Here is a 21,063-nt window from a genome sequence, read left to right as displayed (position 1 = left end):
ATATATATATATAGGTCGTGCATATATAGCATAATATTTTATAGCTATTTAATTTTTCTGCATAATACCTTATATCAGCATATATAAATAGATTTGAATGGTATGTTTCATAAAGACATACGCGAATTATTTAGACACAAATAAAGACGTTTGTTTAAATAGTATTTCATGATGACGTATGTGCATAGTTTAGATGTTATTTTGTATTGTTTTTTTCTAACTGTAGAGGTGAGTAATTTAGATATATCTGTAAAATGTTATTTGAAATTATCTTTTATAAAGGTAGAGGCGAGTGAATAATTTACATAAAATTTAGGGAGGTCTTTTATATTATATTTTATAATAATAGAGGTGGATAAGATACAAATTTATGACGTTATTCTAAACTTATTTTATAATTGTAAATGTATATATTTTTTAATAAAATAGAATGAATTCCATGATTATTATTGACAATAATGATTAGAGTTTATCAAAATTTCTTATTGTTATAAGAATTTATAGAGTTTATCTTTTCCCTAACACATCTCATTTGGATTAAACATCTCATATGGATAAGAATTTATAGAGATTATCTTTTCTCTAGCACATCTCATATGGATTAAATTAAACATCGCATATGGATGCTCTTCAATGCTGAAGTGCACAATACACGTCGCCTACCCGCCTCCCCCGCGCACGGTGTGCTGCTGCCGGCGTCGCTACCCGCTAACCGCCGCGGACAACGCCACTCGCCACGACGTCAGTGAAAAAGAAAAGGGATCCAAATATCCAATCGAGACTCACCACCGAACGAGTCCAAATCCGCTCGTCCCCCTCGAAGTCACTCCGGCGCTCGCCGGCTCCGCCTTCTCCGGTTCTCCCACCCATCCAAGCGCAGCTCCGGAAGCGCCAGGGGCGGACGAGCACCTCCCAAATTTAGCAGCCGTGGAGCGCGTGGGCGTGGACCCGTAAGGAGGATCGATGGGGTACCTGCCGTCCCTGAGCAGCAAGGCGGCGCACTTCGTGTCCGACCTCACCACCGTCATCCTCAACCCCGTCTCCGAGCGCGAGACCTCCCACCTCCCCGTGAGACACCGGATCCCCGCTCCCTTCCCTTCCCATCCCCTCTCCTCTCCTCTCGTGCAGGCGATTCGGTCCGGTTTTGAATTGTGGTCTCGCTCGCGCTCCGGATTCGGGCGGTTGGGCGACTCGGGCTGTGTCATCCGCTCGGGTAAAGAGTGATTTCGCAGCTGGGGCGTCCTATCGTTAGGGTTTGGTGTGCGATTCCTGGGGGGTTTAGTGTTGATTGATGCTAATTAAGACAGGCTTTGGTTGGTGGAACTGCTGCTAGCTTGGCAAGCGCTCTTGTTTAGTTCACGCAGAGGATTTGCTTCTTGTGGTATGGGCTTATTCAGAAATTGGCGCTCCAATACAGTTAGGGCTGTTCACTGGGCCAGGCAATCTGTGTTCCTGAAATAATTTTGGTCTAAGGATGTTTAGATGCCTATGGTATGCAAAGGGCACACTGATATAGGTTTACTCCATCAATGTATCTTGCATTTCCTGTGTGTTTTCACTTGTCAAGAGGGAAAGTTCTGATGGAAACCAAGTTCTATCGCTCTTTGGTTAAATTTTCAATTAAGTTAGTCTTTTTATGATGTCATTGAGTGGTTGATAGATGTAGCTGCAAGGCCAAAGTTGATCAGATGGTATTTTGGTAGCTTTCCATTTCTTTATTCTTTCTCTTTTACTCTTTCATGCTGGAGTCTGTTGCATGTTGCCAGATGATTATTTCTGTACATGTGTTTGGTTCCAGTTAGTACTAGCACTTACTTTTAACCATATCAGACTTTCACTCATCATCTCATGTTACTGAGAGTTTATATTTCAAATTCTTTGGAATTTTGCAGGAGGTTGACGAAGTGCAAGAAAATTTGGAGGATGATAAAGATTCTGAGCACAATTCTGACAGCCTTGATGGACCTGACACATCTTCCTTTAGAGCATTCTTGATCTCATTTTTGTCATCATCGAGCTCTAATAACGATTCAATGGAGATAATTCCTGAGCAGAATGGGGACATGGGTTACCCTACTTTAACACCCATGGGGAAGGGAAGCAAGGGAAGAACAGGTCTGATAAGTAGGGGAAAGCATTCCATCGGAAAAATCATTAACAAGGCGACAAGGATTGGTGGTTTCAAACAAACAACTGCAGAGCCTAAAATTGACAGGGAGACAATAACTCATACTGAACCAGTTGCACCTGTATTGGAGCGCCAGGAACCAAAGGAAGTTGTTTCCTTTAGTAGTTTGCCAACTATGTCGGAACCATCTGTTCTTTTGTCAGAACGGATGCAATCAATTCTTTATGCATCTCTCCCTGTTCTTGCCCAGGGAAGGAACTGGGTCTTGCTATACAGGTTTAAGATGTCTCCTATTCTGATATGTTCTAACTTTTGATCATGTGTGTCTACTGTTATCTAATGTTTATGTTCATAGCTGTGCAGTACATGGAGGCATGGCATATCTTTATCTACTTTATATAGAAGGAGCATGCTTTGCCCTGGTTTCTCACTCTTGGTAATGTTACTGTTTCCTAAGTAGCTCAAATGTCATGGTTTTTCACTATTACTTAAGAAGCGGCAGCATGTTTCACCTCCACGGTTGCTGACTGTTTCATATTTTTAAGCGGTAGATTTTATTTAACTCCATAAATTACTATATTGTTGATGATGTGGATTTTATGGGCATTCATAGCATCATCTGATATAATTTCACACACAAAAAAAAAGTGCCATAGATTGCTTATTGCTACTTTTCCATTCTTCATCTTCTGATGTTATGTTACATTACAGGTTGTTGGGGATAAAGAAGGTACAATTTTTGGTGGTTTAGTTGAGGCCCCATTACAGCCATCCAGTTCAAAGAAGTATCAGGTTTTCGCCTCAACGGCTCAACATTTTGATAAATTGTTTGTTAAAAAAAAATCGTGTGCTGAATATTCTGCAAATTAATCTTGCAGGGGACCAATAATTCCTTTGTTTTCACTAATTTGCATAATCGCCCTGTCATATATCGACCGACAGGTATCTTTCAGTTTTATCCATTTCTTGTTATTTCAGTGCATTTAATATAACAATTTACCAATGCCGCTGTGACTTTGTTGTTCATTCTGAGAACTGTTTTTCTTTGTGTAAGCTATTGAAAATCTACTTACTGCGGGCGCAAATAACTGTTTTACAGAGTTAGTGATTTTTTTTACCTCTGTACTTAGGTGGCAATCTAGTTTGAGGATTGTGTAACATTTAAAATATTTTAGGCTGTGTAATTTTAATTATGCAGAGGTTGGAAGTGATGTGAAGACCAGTTGTATCATCTTGATGTAATAGTCTTGTTTTCAATAAGCTTCCTTTATCTAATCTAAAAGTAAAAAACTTACTGCAGGTGCAAATAACTATTTTACGGTGTGCTCCACTGACTATATGGCTTTGGGGGGAGGAGGTCATTTTGCACTTTATCTTGATTCTGACCTGTAATATCTCGCACCATCCACGACTAGTATACAAGTCATTGTTAATTTCCGCACAATTCACCTTTCTTTTCTGCATTTCTCTTTGCAGTTTGACTGGTTCAAGTTCAAATTCAGAGACTTTTAACAACGGGTGTTTATCGCATTCTTCAGACTTCTCAGTGAAAGATGTTGAGGTATTTGAACATTCAAGCAGTGTGTTCTGCATCTTCTTCCTGGTGAACAAATTACATCCAAATGATCAAGCTTCTTTCAAGCTTAATCAATCAACGGAAATACTGCAAAAGGACATAAAGAGCCTTTTTATGGGCGTCACATGTTTTGCGAGCTTGGGAGAAAGACAATATTTAACAGTTCTTTTCTCGATTAATGCAGCTTTGGGGCTTCGTCTACCCTTCCAAATACGAGGAGATGCTGACAATCTGCAGGACTGAGAAACCAGGAATCTGTCGATGGTGAGCTTCCCATAGCCAGCTGAACATCCAAATAGACATGTCACGTCTGTACAGTTTTTAGTAGGCTTTGAGAGTTGCGAGCATTTTTGTGCGCAGGACCAGTAGTACTAGTTTGCTCAGATTGTAAATATTGCACTTTTGTTACTGCCACTGTGCCACATGGCGAAACATGTACGTTGCTGGTTGTTCCAGTGTTGGGCATTTTGAGGTAAACTGTAACTGATGGATCAGGCTTCTACCAGAACTCATGAAACAGGTGTCAGCCTGTTGAAAGCCTTGGTCAGGAAGCAATCAAATTAAATGTCCACCGATGAACGGTCCCAACTCAGAACACTGCATAATCACCATTTTAGGCCTTGTTTAGTTCGTAAAAATTTTTAGGTTTGGCTACTGTAGCATTTTGTTTCTATTTGATAATTATTATCTAACCATAGACTAACTAGGTTTAAAAGATTTGTTTCACACAAATTGTATAATTAGTTATTTTTTTATCTATATTTAATGTTGTTCAAAGATTCGATATGATGAAAAATTTTAAAAAAATTTAGAACTAAACAAAGCCTATTTAATACCCATTTAAAGATTCGATATGATGAAAAATCTTGAAAAAATTTAAAACTAAACAAGGCCTTAGATAAATGGAAGTAAATAATCACAACAAATTATACAATTAATTATTTTTATCTATATTTAATGTCTGTCCAAAGATTCGACTCAATGCGATGAAAAATCTTAAAAAATTTTGGAAACTAAACAAGGCCTTAGATGAACAACGCCAAAATCCTGTAGTTAGTAGCCATTCCAAATTGTGCTGAGACGCAGCATCAGATTATCCCTCGGTATTAACGAATATCTAGGAGTACAATTACACGACCACAACTTCAAAAATGTTAATTCTACAGCATTTCTAAGTTGCTCGCATGATCTGCACGGATAAAACTGTAATTGCAAAGAATAATTACACGACCACAACTTCAAAAGGAGCACTGCAATACTGCACCATATACCTCGAGAAAACACAACTACACAAACGACAGCAATAGACAGTTACCAAAGAGACTTTTATTATCCGAAGTAACAAAACACCAGCTTCAACATCTGAGCGAACCCACCAGTAAAAAAAATACTTCAGGTGGTTTCACAAGCTAGCAGAAAATCATTGAAGAGACTATTAAAATAGTGCGGCACTAATGTAGACTCCCCTCTTCCACCATTCTGGTACCTCAGTCCTCATCAAGCAGCCTGGGAATAAAAACGGAAGCCACTTGACTCTCGAGCAAACCCTCAAATGTCACAGGGCGTTCAAGAATGGATAGGGGTTGGGGTTTTCTTTTTCTGCGCTGGAACATGAATGAAATATCTACAGCACTAAGTTGGAATTTGCCTACCATCATTTTATTACTTTCATTCGACTGAGAAACTGTTGAAAATCGACCGACTATTTCCTATCATGACAGGTGGTTTCCTATAACTCGAAGTATGACGCCATGTACAGTCTTACTCCAATGTCCACCGCACAATCCTCACCACCAATTGCATGAAGAACCACAGGGATGTCACTCAGGTAATGTATCACCAAGGGCAGAACAGCTGGAGCGGTCTGAGTTTTCACTGCATCGCCACTCAACAAAACAGACTTGGCAGTGCAGCCGCTAGCTTCTGCTGCCCCTGATTCCTCATCTTCTTCAGACAACTCTGAAGGGTTCACCACCATCGCAACTTCCTCAATTGGCCTGCACTTCATCTGATAAGTTCCCCTCCTTTGAGCAGGCTTGTTCCAGCATGCATCAAGCACTAACGTTCCAGTGGCTTCTAACCATTCAACTGACAAGCCCTCAACTTCATCATAATATATCCTTCGTTCCATCTGCATCATAAAATCACACTGCAGTGAGGAAGAAGAAAAATGAAATGCTCCTTTTATATGAGGGTTGGCAAAAAATCATACCGCAAGCTTGGGCACATAAACTGACATGAATCTGGGTCCAAGCCCCAGAACTCTAGCATTGCAGACCACGACCTGCAAAGATGAAAACAGCAGAATTTCAAAATAAAGCTCACGGAAAACTTGCTCAAAAGCTGGAAATCGTAATGCACCAGACCAGTTACCTCTTTGTTCTTTATCAGAGCCCACATGTAGAGCTTCTGTCCAGCATCTTCTGCACGGCGACCAGCCCACTTTCTTTCATTACAGTGTTCAGCGATCTCCCCGAGATTTTCAGAGTAAGGAACCTTAAATTTCTTAGCTGCAGCAGAAAGTACTTTTTTTCCTTCTTCAGATTCAGTAGCATCCTTGCACAACTGGAGGCCTGTAAAACATCTATCCATCAATTCACAAGAGGCTTTGACTCCATTCCGGCCTGTGGAAAATTTCTTTTGCTTTATATACACTTGTTCAGCCTCAATCACCGCATTCAGAGTCCTGTGAACAATTATATCAGGATATCTTCGAAGTGGTGAAGTGAAGTGTGTATACAAAGGGACAGACAGCGCATAATGTGCCCAATCATCTTTCTTGCTTATCAGGTCCCCTGTGCAAAAGTATTCTGCTGACTGCATTTGCTTTGAAGCATAAAACATGAGGATATCAAACATAACAGGATCCTCTTGCAACTTTTCCTTTATTCTAGAGAGTGAAAGGTGTAGTTGACCAGATGATGAAGCATCCAATTCAAAACCATTCTTAGCACAAAATGCCTCGAACTCTCTGAACCTCCGCAAATTAGGTTCAGGGTGCCTACGAAGTAAGGCACAATCAGGAAATGCATTAGATATGATTTCTGCAGCTGACATATTTGCCAACAACATTAGCTCCTCAACAATGAAGCATGCATTGTTCCTCACATAGCGATAGCTATCACATGGAGCCCCATCCTCATCAAACAAGATCATAAGCTTTGCAGTGTCAAGAGAAAGAGCCCCACCCTTGAACCTAACTTCCTTCAGATTTTTCGTGACTTCATAAAGGCCTCTAAGTGACTTGATAACATCATCTCTCTCAAATTTACCATGTACTTCAAAAGAAGAAATAGCAGATCTAGCCTGACTGGCTTCATTACAGATCAAATCCTGCACAAGTTCATATGACAGCTTGCAGCATGAAAAGATGACGCTTCGACCAATCCAGCGACTAATTATGTTACCATGAGGATCAATATCCCAAATAATTGAAAAGGCAAGCCTGTCTGTACCTGGATTAAGCGAAACCACTTCTGAAAGTCTTGAAGGCAACATCGAGATTTTGCGTTTCAGGGTGTAAACACTAGTAGATCGGCTTTGAGCTTCAGCATCTAACGCAGTCTCTGGATGTACAAAGTAGGAAACATCTGCAATGTGAACCCCAACACGGACAGTTCCTCCTGAAAGTATTTGAATTGATATAGCATCATCAAGATCCGATGCAGTTGGAGGGTCTATTGTAAAAGACAAGACCTCCCTCAAATCTTTTCTTGCTTCAAGTTCTTTTTGAGGAATCTTCCAACAATTGTCAGGAAGACATGCCAAGGACTCAGGGGAAAACTCAGCATCAGATATCGCATTCTCAAATAATATAGCATCCATGTGTGTTTTAACATGACCACCCTTCCCCAAGAACCGTATAACATGGGCATAGGGATAGATATTTTCCTCATTCCATTCATCAATTCGTGCAGCAACCAATTCCTTCTCAAAAGCTGCATCACCCCTTAGGCTCTGTATGACACTATCTGGCAAAGTGCTAAAACTCACAACCATCGGAGGGAATTTGGGGTCAGTAGGCAAGAGATGAAACAAGCCTGTAACTGATGATGCTACGTTGTTCATCCTCTTTAGACCCATCTGATTTTTCTGCTGCTCTCCATCAGGGAACTCTGAGAAAGAAGCAAGGAAACCTACAATGGCATCACGGCGCGGAGACTTCTTAGTGACTGATAATACTTTCCCAGTAGGACGTCTGCTTGGATGAGAGCATATCATGGCACAGATCCTTTGTAATGCTCTCGCAGCCTCACTCTTTCCATCATTCAAGTCTTTCACATTCCTTTCAGGGACAGTAGCATTCCCATTTCCACAATTAACAGCTTGACTAAAACCACTGTTCTTGTGAGGGGGATGCATCCTATCCAAAACAGGTACAGCGTTACTGCAATTTTCAAACCTGCAGCCAACATCTGCATGTCCTTTCTTCCAACTATGATTCCCATTGGTTTCACTAAACTCACGGACCACAGAATCTCCTCCTATCGCAGGGTTGCATGCAACATTCGGACCTTTCATTCTGGTCCAGTGAGCAACAGGGTCCAGTGTGATAGCAACATGATCACCTTCAACCTGCAATGTAATTCATGAGATAACATGATGCTGTGAGATCAAAATCCGCATAGCATAAATAGGCACAGCTAGAGAGCAGAATGGTATAGGCACTGCAGGCATTGGAACTCGACCCTTATAACAAACCATATGGTAAGACATTAAGATAATAATTAAAAAAAAAAAACAAAGCGGATACAGACATATGCATATCACCTATAGCACTAGTTGTTTGTTTAGGAAGCATAATCTTTGTTAGGAGTACTGGTAAAGAAATAGAAAAGCCTCTAATAATAAAAAAAACAAAGCAGATACAGACATATGCATATCACCTATAGCACTAGTTGTTTGTTTAGGAAGCATAATCTTTGTTAGGAGTACTGGTAAACAAATAGAAAAGCCTCTTGCATGCAAGATGAAAGATAAAATTTACTGAATGAAAGGATGAAGGGAGAGCGCCGCACCTGCAGCAGAACACTAAAACCCAATAGAAATGATCAATAGGGTAAAACTAAGAATGCAGCTTTGTTTGAATCATTTCCATAAGTAAAAGCTATTGTGGTAATAATTCCAATGGTCACATGTTATTCCCAGAAATGCCAATTGGTGCTGGTTACAGACCTCACTAAGGGCAGTCACAACACGACTCGATGGGTCGTTTCCATGTGCATTAAACAGCTTGCCAACTAAGCAAATGGCCAACGTGGCAACATAATTAAGGAGGTGATAGAGAGAAACAGTTTCTCAGGTGAGAAACGAAGTCGTCCCGAGTCCCGACCTCCAAGGAGTGAAGAAACCACTAGTTCCAGCATTGGAGCATCGTGTCGTTTCCACCATGTGGATCCGTCTTGCTCTCGCCGCGCTTACCGGATGGGACTCCACCTGCGCCAGTTGTCGTGCCATGCTCCTGGCCGAGCGCCCAGCCCACCGCTGCGACACGGGCCCTGCCAGCCACCGTGCCACGCTCCTGGCCGAGCGCCCTGCCCACAGCTGTGAGATGGGCCTCGCCAGCTGCTGTGTCACACTCTAAGCCACGTGCCCCTAATTACCACCTTGCTCGCTGCCGCGCATCCCGCCTGCCGCCATGCTGCTCGCCTGGACAGTAGCTGCAAGCCTGCAACGCGAGCCTTGCTGGCTGCTGCGCACACTCCTAGCAGGCCCTGCCATGTGCTCTATTGTGGCCGGTGTGGCTGTGCCCATGGTGAGAGACGAGGCAGGGGAAGAGAAGTGGATAGAGGACAGAGAAGATGGGTCCAAAAAGTGCCAACAAAATTTAATGCAGGTCAGCGAAAGAAACTAGAGGGGTTGAGGGGTAGTTTCTTGCAGCGATCTCTAGTTGACGTGGCACTCACGGAAACTATCTCATGGTTTCTGGGTTGGGACTGCCCTAAGTTCAACATGAAAGCACACTACACATATAAGGTATAGCATGCTTCAACCAGCTGTGCAGGGGACAAGCTAGTCATACTTTATGTGCCTGTTGTGCAGAAGGTACGCATTATTTTCAGCACAAATTGAGATGCCCACTTCTACCATGACAAAACTTGATAGTTGGTGATGCTATATCACAGGAAGGAAAGGCACAACAGCATATTGCTGAATTTTGACCTGAGTCACATTTCGTGCCAAATCTGACGCCGTTTCAAATCCTCCTGACTGGGTAACTAGCGAAGCAAAGAACCACATGCCTAACCAGTTAACAGAGACACGAGCTTAGCGCGATAGCCTGCCTTTCCATTATCCAGTACCCACTAAAACTTCCTTATGGGGCAGCTTCGTAAACACCCAACAATTAGCACATCATGCATGCAGAGATGTACGTACCGCTCGGTTTTGTGCCAATCCTGTAATGAGAACATCCACGGGGATGCCATCAATCGTGCAGTACGCCTGCAAAATCACATAATTCAAACGTTACCACGCAGTTGCAAGGGAACAGTACAACGTTAGTAATCAGATCACCGAGCCATGCTTGCCTCATTTCGGTTGTGAGCGTTCACCCTGAACTTCCCCACGAACGCATACCCTCTCTGTGTAGCAAACGCATCAAATCAGTGTGTCAGTTCACGCGAAATCACAAACACGAAGCCACAACCCTCACATCACATGGCACCAGCAAATACCTTGATGGCGTCCTCCACGGCCCGCTGAGGCCAGTGAGGCTGGAAGTACCGCATCGCCGGAGCTCCCCCGTCCACCCTCGACGCAGGCGCCTCCGTAGGACTCGGCGTGGGCAGCAGGGGGCAGGACTGGCTCGTTCCCGCCGCGGACGCCTCTGCCTCGGCGTCGACACCGGCGCCGCCGCTGCCAACGTGCATGGGCGGCATCGATCTGACCGACCTCGGCCCCGCCGCGTCCGCGTGCGGGCCCTGCGGCGCGGCGACGGCCGCCTGCTTGGAGCGCCGCGAGGGGCGGCGGCGGTTCTTCTTCTTCTCGGCTTCCTCGGTCGCAGAGGCCGCAGCAGCAGCAGCAGCAGCAGGCGGCGGCGGGACGAGGATGGGCACCGCAGCTGTGTGCTCCCCGGTGGCCCTCATGATGCAGACCCTCTCTATCTCCTCGAAGGACACGCAGCGGGGGAACCCTAGATCTGGGACGTCCTCCGCTTCGTCGCTCCCCTCGTCGACACCGATGGATAAAAAAACAAGGTGTCGGGGCGGGAGGAGAGGAGAAGGGGACTGCAAGGAAGGGATGAAAGAGGAGAGAGGGAGGGAAGGAGGAGAATGGAGGAGGAGGCGAGGGAGCCGAGGCCGGGGAGGGATATGTTCGCTTCGCGAAGCGGATTGGGGCGGTGGCGCTAGTATAATCGAGGGCGGCTTGGTATATTGGTGTGGCTTGTGAAGGGAGTACGTGTTGGCGCCCGGGCCGGCGCTCGCGCTCGCGTAGTTGCGTTGCGGGGCGAGGACGGCAGCGGGACGGAGAAGAGTAGACACGGGTGGTCGGCGGCGGGTGGGGCTGCCCGCGCGCCGACTATTGCCTCACTTTAGACTTTCCGCCTTTTCGAAGGAGCCGTCGTTTTCACGTCTCACCTCCACGAGCTTCGCGCGTGCGTGCGTGGCTGCGTGCCCGTTGTACCGGGCTTCTCGTTGATCCTGCCTTTTTCTAGGACTAGTTAAGGGTTTTTTTTTTATCTAAACAAGGCTTAAGTGTCTGTGTGTTGCTATGGATATACATATCATCTCTCGATAAATAGCCGTACGTGTAGGACATATATAAAATCTCACCCATTCATTAATTGATTACATATATCTACAAGATTATCATACGCTTCTTGTCTCCTATTGTTCTCAGACTTCTTCTATTATCTAAAATGCAAATGAATACAATAAATGTTAGTAACAAAGGATGCAAATGTAAGAAAATATAATATTTATACAAAATAGAAGACAATACCTTTTCATTTATACAAAACAGAAGACAATACCTTTTCATAAAGTGAGAACCTCTTTGTAGACAATATTTTTTGTGTATGTACCATTTATCGTTGTCTTTTTTTTCTATCCTTCTTATCATTGGGTGGGACGATAAGACTAATGTTCGGTCTGGCAGTAGCCCTAGATAGTGCAACATACAGCTGACCATGAGAGAGCACCGATTCAGGCACATATACACCAACACTGGGGATAGTCTGCCCTGTGCATTGTTAATTGTCATGGCAAAACCAAGTCTAATAGGAAATTTTGTCAACACTAACATATACAATTTAAAATAAGAGGTTAGAGATAAAAATAAAAATAAGGTTAGATAACTTGTTGCTAGGCCTGAAAACAACACACACAAATCTCCATCCATTGGTTCATTACACATTGTTCTTTGTTTCTTGACTAAAAAACAATATTATTTTCTTTAACTGAAAACAGTATTGATCATTGCTCACTAATAAAAATCAATGCATGTGCCATAATCAATACTTAGGCTGGATGACCAGAGACATAGGTTCTAATTAGCTGAATATTTTCAAGCATTATGGCAAATCTTTGCAGCCACTGCACAAATTTAGCCACTAAGTTTGATTCCAAATCGTTAATCATGACAAACTCCAAGATTGAGTATGGAACAAAGATGATGTGCCAAACTCAATGCAACCTTCTATGTGATCTGTTTGTAAGCTTACTGAAAACAAAACAAAAAAAACCTTGCTACCTTTACTCCCAAACAAATCTAAGCAGACCACTACATTAAGCTAGTTTTTCTTTTGCCTATACATAATCATTGGCGTTGTCTCCTCCATTGAAGGTGGAAAGCCCTAATGCCAACAGAACTCCGAAACCCCAAGCATCAGAAGTTCAGAAATTTGTCATAGTCACAAGAGGAAATCCATGGCCAATTTATCATGCCATATGATGCAATAAGAAGCACATCACGTAATTCATCCAAATGATAACTCACAACTCAGAACAACTTCTCACCTGGCTAGTGCGCGCATGGACAAGCGGGTTTCAAACAAACCATGTTGATCTCATGGAAGTGCAAGTGTTGCAGTGACCGGGAACAAAGTGGCAGGCTCAATGACGTTGGGGTGAGGGGTTCCAAGGACGCCTCCTATCTGGTACCAGCACCACGAGCGAGAGCCACCGCTCCTTGCTGCAACATACACCAATCATACATGCTGAGTAGATAATATGTTTTTGAACAATAAAACAATAACAACATAATCGTCAGGTACTTACATCGTGTTAATTTGAGGGAGGATAAGAGAATCAAGACACCATAGATGCACCCTTGAGCACGTGCACAAAACTCTTTATTTGCTATTCTATAAGACAAAGCAATATAAAAAATGACATGTGATAGGCATTTCATCAAATGCAAGGAAGACACTGGAATTCTTATAAACTGAGTTATTTTGACAAGGTAGGGGATGGATTAGGAGGTTATTTTGACATCCATAGACATAGGAAATGACTAATAAAGTAAGTTCATGATGATGCAAGAAGGTAGTATTATAGATTGATGACCATCATAGTAGTTGTCGGACCGAAAAGTGGTAGGCAAATACTGAATTTGTCAAAGGGAAGAAGACTGGACATCACCTGAACTTGCAAAGTCCTAAATGACTGCAAGACCAAACTCGGTCGCTGCTTCACAATGTATCAGTTTGACTCAACAAATTCAAATCCTAAAAGACTGCACTTCAATATATCATGAACATGTTGTCTAGTGCGAACACGCAGCAGGATGCAGGCTCTCAGCACGTCACAGAGCCGTCTATCACTTTATCAAGAGAACCAGATAATTGCATGGCCAAATTACAAAATTATCATTCATATTCAGAGTTCAGACATGACAATCACTGGTTAACTACAGATTCTAACCGTCGAGCACCGACGGCCAATCTAATGGCCGGAACGAGGCTCAGTCAGCACGGTCAGGGGCGACCATCAATAAGACGGCGAGATCACCTCGACGGCGGGGCTGTCTAGTCGGGTATTCAATGGCGGCCAGGCCTGAATGTGCTTTCTGCAACCATAAAGGCGAGGACCTCACTCCGCTCCACGGACGCAGACAACGGACACGTCGGGCTGGCGCGCGCAACAGCGAGGGCGAAGGCGCGGGGAGCAATGGCGACCTATTGCGCAGGGAGCTGTGGATCTAGGCGGCTTGCGAGCGTGGCGGCGGTTGCACGGCACAGAGAGCGGAGCAGCGTCAAACATGCGCCGAGGCAGGGCGACGAGTAGCCGGCGATGGTCATGGCAACGGCGAGGGCGTAGGGGCGGCGGTTCCTCGGAGCAAGACGAGGTGGGAGTTGGGCGTCGTGCACGCGTAGTGGTTCTCCGGAGCGAGGCAAGTGGGGGGTAGCACAAGGGGTGGGGGGCGGGGGCGACGACCGCGGGAGGGGGGCGATAAACGTCCGGAGACGATAAGCTTCGGGTCTTTACTTTTACTAGTTGAGTGCCCGTGCGTTGCTACGGGTAACACATCGCACAACAAATTATACGTAAATTTCCATATCATCACAATTAATATAACAATAATTAATATTAAAACACACATCTCAATCTACTTATATTTAAAATAAAGAAACAAGTACGACATTATTAACTTCACACTGATAGAGAAAAAATAAGAAACAGTTCATTGTTTTTTGCTTGTGAGACTAATATAGCGTTCAAATCTCGAACACCTTTCGGTATGTTGGCTATATTTTTGTTTCCGGTATATGTGAGTAGGTGTAGCAATATATGCTTCCTCACTTCATAATTATCCTGTCAAATTTTTATACACATATATAGCTATAGTTAAACAAATATATGAGGTGAAAAAAGAATAATTATTTACAAAGGTTAATACTCACATTATTGCAAATGGATGTTTCTATCCTTTTACCATTCCAAGCATGCATGGCAAGTAGAACATTATAACCAGATAAGTCCCTGAGGAAGCATTAAATTATTACTATTATATATATATAGTAGAATATAAGAACGAATAGTTTCTATTGTAAAAGTAGTTATCCATTTAACTCAAATTGGTTGACTTCTGCAACTCTATGGTCAAAGAGGATTAAATCAACTCGCCACCAAAGGCATGAAACCTTCATGACTTCATTTAGGACAGTGGAAACCCTTTGAATTTTGTTTGTATATTTTTTTAGTGGTTGAATCTTGTAGAGATCAGGTTTAGGAGTTTGGTCTACTATGTAGAGAGCTCTTCTAGACATGTCTAGAACAAAAAGATTATAAATACCGCATGTTGTAACCGTTTGAAGTGGTATAAGAATCTGTAATTGAAAAGGAGCATCTCAGTAATATGGTATTTAAGAATAACATGGTATTTACACAAAAGATGTAAGGAACATAAGAAGAGAAGCAACGTTACCCATGTGCACTCTTTAACATTGTATTTTCTCCAAGGTCATTCAAGAGCAAATTTTGCCAGTTGGTTATAATCCTATATATATTAATTTCCAACTAACACATATAGCAGAAATATCTTATATGCAACATTGTTTGAATTTAAGTTCCGAAACACTTTGTCTGATCAAACATCTCGCGAACAAAGCTTAGTACTTCAATTTAGCTAAGTGTATCCTTCTAAGCCAATATTGAAATAATAACATCACCAGGTAAGATGTTTAAGCTAAATTGTAAGCTTATGTCATTGCCTCCTTCCTCCTCCCTCCTACCTGGTTTCGTGAGCAAAGAATGGTGATGGCTGCACAACTTGGTCCACCACGATGCCTTGCTTACCCTCGAGCTTCTTTCTGCATGGCTGCAGACGTGATTGGATGGAAGCTCAAGAGAATAGAGCTGAGAAGCATGATTAAAAGACAATTTAAAAGCAGATAGGCATTTTCTCAAATATTTGAAACTCAATATTCATCTTATAGGCATGGTGCACTACATGTTCTATAACTATAGAAAAAACTGTTTACTATACGTAACCTCCTCCATGCCAAATTATAAAATGTTTTGAGTTTTTAGAAAAAAATATGTATCTAGAAAAGCTAAAACATATTATAATTTGGAATGGAGTGTAATGCATAGATGTACCTAGTAATAAGTGAATAGACAACTGGTGCAAGTTTTATTTTCTGCCAAGAATAATTGTTGAGGTAGACTAATAACTATTAAATGCAATACCTTCTGTAGCTACCAATTAGGTAGTTGCTACCATTGTTGCTTCTTTTTGTAGAGACTAACTATAACATCGTCCCACCAGAGAAGCACATAACTGCAAAGAAACACGAAGAAAATATATCCTAAAGTGTCATACATGATTCAAAGGATAACATATGTGCTTAACCAATTCAGACCGGAGATTGAATTCAGACAGATAACGATTCTGATTTAGGCACTGAAGTATATCATATTCCAATCCATAGGTGGTCAGGCTCCATGTATATTTATTCATTATAAATTCTACTCCATGACATAATTTTAGGAACAAACTTAACGTCAGAGAACTGAGAGGAAATATGGTCTAGGATCTCATGCTCTGAGTAACTCAACGAAAAGGACATACCTTTAGCCAAGGTGTTATACTACAATCTCTGGTATCAAGCAAGTCAGTTGTTATTCACCTTCACTATATGCCTGCACATGGCTATATTCATTAGCTGACAATGGGATGAAAACTGAGGCATGAATCAAACATTTCGACACAAAGGAGTTGGGTTAAAAGGTTGCATTTGTTCAGGTTCAGTAATAGGACTATAGGAGCCACACCTCTCTGTTCCACCGTGGATAGACCATGCTTGAGTTTCTGGTTCTGATTTCAATGAATGGTATGCGCCTAGACCCGACCAATGGATGTGATTGTGGATGGTGGATTCAGATAATTTGTGAGCATCTCCTAAAGACGTTGAGACATATACAAGGTTACCTACATAAATGCCAAAATAAAAAAATCAACACATGTGAATTAATAGGAGTCTTAATCAGAAATGTGTGGACTACGAGAGCTTCAGAATATGGGCTTCAGAATATGGCAGACACATTTAAATTAGACAGAGAAAAATCATAACAAATGAATTTGGATATTGTGAGAGCTTCAGAATATGGCAAACTGGCAAAGAGACATTTCAGATGGATAAAAAAAGTCAAAGCAACATATTTGCACAGAGTTATACATATCAGCACAAACATATATTGTATTTTCCACTCTATGGCTTGGCACACATTTTTGTACCTCAGATCATGCAGAAAACAATGTTTGTAATGGCAGTTGTACCAATCCACCAATTCAAATCAACAAAAAACAATAATAACTCTGAACCAGACCTAATTGCCATTCAAGCCAACTCACACCAGCACAGCATCAGAGTTAGCAACTCCTTTTGTTTAGCTTCTTGTTTGCCAAGAGGAAAATATTAATTAATATATTTTTTAACTACGTCCACATCAATCTTAGTGATCAATCAACTAAGAAAAGAGCCCGAAATAAACTCACATGTTAGAATCTGACTACAACCAGGGTTGTAGGGGAAACTTACTAACCGTCATTCCTGAAAGGCTCCCACAACAAAGTCATTCTTGAATCTAGGGACAACATACTAAGTATCACTATAAGCAAGATGGCACACAACAAAACAGAACTGAAACTGTACAGTCTTGCACTGACAAACCAGTGATGCCTTCCCCAGTATGTGCTAGTGGAGGCCATGCAACAGCAGCAGAATAAAATCAACCGGGGACGAAAGGAGCCAAGTGGATGATAATCATTCCAATGTCTAACCATATCCAAAATATAGCAGAACAGTAGCAGCGTATTGAGAAAGAAAAACATCGATTGGAACACACAATGTAAAGGATCGTAGATGCTGGACCTGGGGGTTGGGGACCATAGACATGACGATGAGGCAACTACGAGCCCTACGACTACGGTCGTCTCGATGCGCCCGCTCGGAGACGTCGACCTCCGCGTCGACTACGCCGCTGGGTGCGCCACCGCGCCTAGATCGCCCAGCAGTGCAGGACGGGGAGGAGCGGCGGGCACCGGCAGCAGCACCACCTTGCGGTGGCCTGGCGGAGTCACGACGTTGGCGGTGGAGTCGCGATGGGGCGGGAGCACGGGTTTTGCGGTGGGGCGCTGATGCGGTAGCAGATCGTGGCAGGGACCGGCGATTTGGGTTGGGGAGGCACGCGATGCAACTGCTGCCGCGCACGAAGGAAGGGAGCGAGGCGAGGCGGGCCGCGGGTGCCGGTGGAACTGCTTGCTTGGGGGCGACCGAGGGGTGCGGGGGGCGGAGGCGAAACCACGGGAGGGGGGGGCGAAACCACGGGAGGGGGGGGGGGGGGGCGAAACCATGGGGGGGGGGGGGGCGAAACCACGGGAGGGGGGAGGGGGGGGGCCGATAACCGCCGGATTTTAGTTGTAGAGACAGAGATTTTAGTTGTAGAGATAGAAGGACGTTATCATCAGCGGCGGAGCCAGGGGGGGCTGGCAGGGGCCATGCCCCCCTAACATGTGTTAACAAATATTTTTATTAGTATAAATTTATTTTTATTTATATTAAAAGAAAAATATAACAATTTTTTAATATATACTTATAAGTATTCTCTAGATAATAAAATCGTACTCCCTCCATTCTAAATTATAAGTCATTCTATGAATTTGAGAGTCCAAACATCCTAAATTTGACTAAATTTATATAATAAGATAGTAATATTTATGATATCAACTAAGTACCACTAGATTCTTCATTAACTATATTTTCACATTATATCTATTTGATGACATAAATCTTTGTGATTCTTTCTATTTTGATTCTCCAAAATTTTTAAAATGATTTATAATTTGGGATGGGGGGAACACAAAACATAAAGAAGCACCTTAAAAAAGTAGAGACGCGACTATCAAGCTGGTTTACAAAATCATCTCAAACATCTTTCTGTTAAAGATGTGTCGTTTAACACGGGAAGAATAACACATTTGATCCTAAAATACATATAGAAAATGCGAGCACCTACGTTAAGTCGATAAATCAAGCTAGGCAGTCGTCGGTTATGCTTAGTTTTGACAAGTTGGATTTTTTTTTGTTGGCCCCCCTATATGTAATTCCTGGCTCCGCCACTGAGTATGGCCTTGTTTAGTTCCTCTCCACCTTATGTCACTGAATGTTTGGACACATCCATAGAGTATGAAATATAGACTAAAAATAACTAATTATGACTATTTTGTGAGATAAATCTTTTTAACACAATTAATCTATAATTTAAAAATAAAACATTATAATAACATAGTATATATTAATAATGAATTAATTAGGTTTAATAATTTTGTCTCATGATTTACTGCCAGCCGACATACGTGACACGTAGTGTGAGTGTGTGACCCACTACAAGGCCTCACGCTTCAAGATTGGTGCGGGCAGCCCACCAATACAAAACGAAACCACAGATAAACCACCACAGCATCCCCTTATCCTCGAGCCCAAATTGCGGTAGCGAAAACGCGAGCGCTGCGAAACAATGGCGACGATGTCTCTTGCCGCGGCGTCACCCCTATCCTCCACTGCCCGCGGCATCGCCGCTCCGCCTCCTCGCACGGCATTCCTGTCCCTCCGCTTCGGTGGTGTGACGGCGACGCGGTTCGCTGGACTGGCGGCGGCGTCGCAGCCAGTGGAGCGTCGCGCGGCGGCGGCGGTCGCGATGGCGAAGAGGGAGCAGGAGCTGGAGGAGATCCGGGCCATGACGACGGAACAGCTGGAGGAGGAGGTGGTCGACCTCAAGGGGGAGCTTTTCCTGCTCCGCCTTAAGCGCTCGGCGCGCCAGGAGTTCAAGAACAGCGAGTTCGGCCGCATGCGCAAGAGGGTACATTGCTCCCCCTGTTCATTACTGTATGAGTTTTGTTGACGGAGTTGTTGACTTCATCTGGGAAATTAGCATAAAAACAAATCGATAGTTTCTTTTTTCAAACGATGGATGAATTGACGGGGCCTGCTCCATATGCTCACTTTACGATCTGTATTATACAGTGATAGAGAGTTTATGATAGTTTGAGTTCTGACTCAGTCATAACAAAGAAAAGGGATTCCTGACTGATCACTTAATATATGATATCAAGTGGAAAGTCCATACTTGCAGTTACTTGCATTTTATGGGTGGAACTTAAATTATAAGTTAAAATCTTACTGGTTCTCACAACGCTGCTGTGACAGGTTCTATGCCTGTTCTTTTGTATTAATTGATTACAAGGATACTCCAAATCTTGATCTTTATATGTTTATATGACAATCTGATCTGCAAATGGATAGAATTTTTGTTTCTGTGGACTTCTGAATGTAGATAAAAGAATCTTGTAAGCCACAGAATGATACGGACATTGATCACAATATATAAGAAAGACCTGCATGGCATAGAAACAAATGTGTTACAAGTTACAAGAAGATGACTGGGAATCATATTTATCACCTTCTTTTCAGTTTTCACTGGACTAGACACATGCATGCCTAGAACAAACAATTCGCTGCAGATTGATTAAAACCTTTGTTCCTCTAATTGGCCCAATCAATGAGATAGCAATGAGAAAGGAATTTGTCAAGTTAATGCTGATTTTGCACTTCCTATTCTTCCTTTTCAGTTAACCATGTATTTAGAAATCTCTGTTTACTCAAATTTTTATCTTCAGATTGCTCGTATGCTGACTGTGAAAAGAGAGCGGGAAATTGAACAAGGAATCAACAAGAGATTGTCTAGGAAACTTGATAGGAAATGGAAGCAGAGCATTGTGGTCAGACCACCACCATCTCTAAGGGAGAACAAAGAGGCGTAGAAAGCCGCAAAAGAGGGCAATCTGCAAAAGTTGTTTCATGCGAGTGTTGCAGGAAGGTTCCTTTGTGATTTCAACCCTTATTACATTGTTATGTATTCCATGTTTACATTTTGCTAAGCATTGGTATCCAAGTCTGAATTTCAGTCGTTAGTCTCTTCTGTAAATTTTGATTTATTTAAGTTTACGCTTCATTCTGTGTTATCCATGAATTTTCTTATCTGCTTCACATGTGAAACTCCACTTTTTATTTCCAAAAAAAAAAGAAGGTGAAACTGCATTTTAGACATGCATGCTATCCAGTAATTGAGAATGACCAGTCATTTGCATCTGAAAGTACATGCTTTCTTGCCATGCTGAATCAAATCAAATTGATGTCCTACTAGTATAAGCCGCGCGCATTTGCGCGCGAGCACAGGTGATCATTTTCAAGTCTATGCGGGTATATGCAGGATATATCTTCTTGATGTGCAAGAAATATTCATCGTGTGCTATAATTTTCATTAAACAGTTATTGAGGAAAATCTTCATCACATGCTATAATTTTGAATAAACAGTTATCTTACAATGGGACCTCACATGTTTGGCAAGCAGG

General features: G+C 42.6%; 3 protein-coding genes and 1 long non-coding RNA gene across 5 annotated transcripts; 2 read left to right on the top strand and 2 right to left on the bottom strand.

Annotated features, from left to right (window-relative positions):
• LOC8075692 (oxidation resistance protein 1) lies at positions 653-4,209 on the top strand. Its single transcript, XM_002454207.2, has 8 exons — positions 653-1,068; positions 1,893-2,404; positions 2,492-2,564; positions 2,840-2,920; positions 3,007-3,070; positions 3,429-3,516; positions 3,605-3,689; positions 3,889-4,209. Exons 1-8 carry the CDS (start codon positions 964-966, stop codon positions 3,970-3,972), a joined length of 1,092 nt encoding a protein of 363 aa, XP_002454252.1. The 5' UTR covers positions 653-963; the 3' UTR covers positions 3,973-4,209.
• On the bottom strand, positions 4,951-11,184 carry LOC8066219 (DIS3-like exonuclease 2). The gene is made up of 6 exons (XM_002452491.2): positions 10,382-11,184; positions 10,235-10,288; positions 10,083-10,148; positions 6,078-8,279; positions 5,917-5,988; positions 4,951-5,835 (listed from the first exon to the last, which is right to left on the bottom strand). Exons 1-6 carry the CDS (start codon positions 10,790-10,792, stop codon positions 5,434-5,436), a joined length of 3,207 nt encoding a protein of 1,068 aa, XP_002452536.1. The 5' UTR covers positions 10,793-11,184; the 3' UTR covers positions 4,951-5,433.
• LOC110434491 lies at positions 14,636-17,970 on the bottom strand. 2 transcript variants are annotated; one of them, XR_002451996.1, is made up of 6 exons: positions 17,524-17,970; positions 16,424-16,580; positions 16,221-16,291; positions 15,839-15,929; positions 15,382-15,505; positions 14,636-14,976 (listed from the first exon to the last, which is right to left on the bottom strand). It is a non-coding gene; the product is annotated as an uncharacterized LOC110434491 (long non-coding RNA). The 2 variants fall into 2 exon arrangements; XR_002451995.1 differs by lacking the exon at positions 14,636-14,976 and having other exon boundaries at positions 15,087-15,505.
• Positions 19,092-20,676, top strand: LOC8075691 (50S ribosomal protein L29, chloroplastic). The gene is made up of 2 exons (XM_002454206.2): positions 19,092-19,510; positions 20,328-20,676. The coding sequence occupies exons 1-2, from the start codon at positions 19,169-19,171 to the stop codon at positions 20,469-20,471; spliced, it is 486 nt and encodes a 161-aa protein (XP_002454251.1). The 5' UTR covers positions 19,092-19,168; the 3' UTR covers positions 20,472-20,676.

Source organism: Sorghum bicolor, chromosome 4 (assembly GCF_000003195.3).
Source record: "Sorghum bicolor cultivar BTx623 chromosome 4, Sorghum_bicolor_NCBIv3, whole genome shotgun sequence".
In the NCBI taxonomy this organism is placed as follows: domain Eukaryota; kingdom Viridiplantae; phylum Streptophyta; class Magnoliopsida; order Poales; family Poaceae; genus Sorghum; species Sorghum bicolor.
Note: the sequence above shows the minus strand (reverse complement) of the source record. Positions and strands in the feature narration are given on the sequence as shown.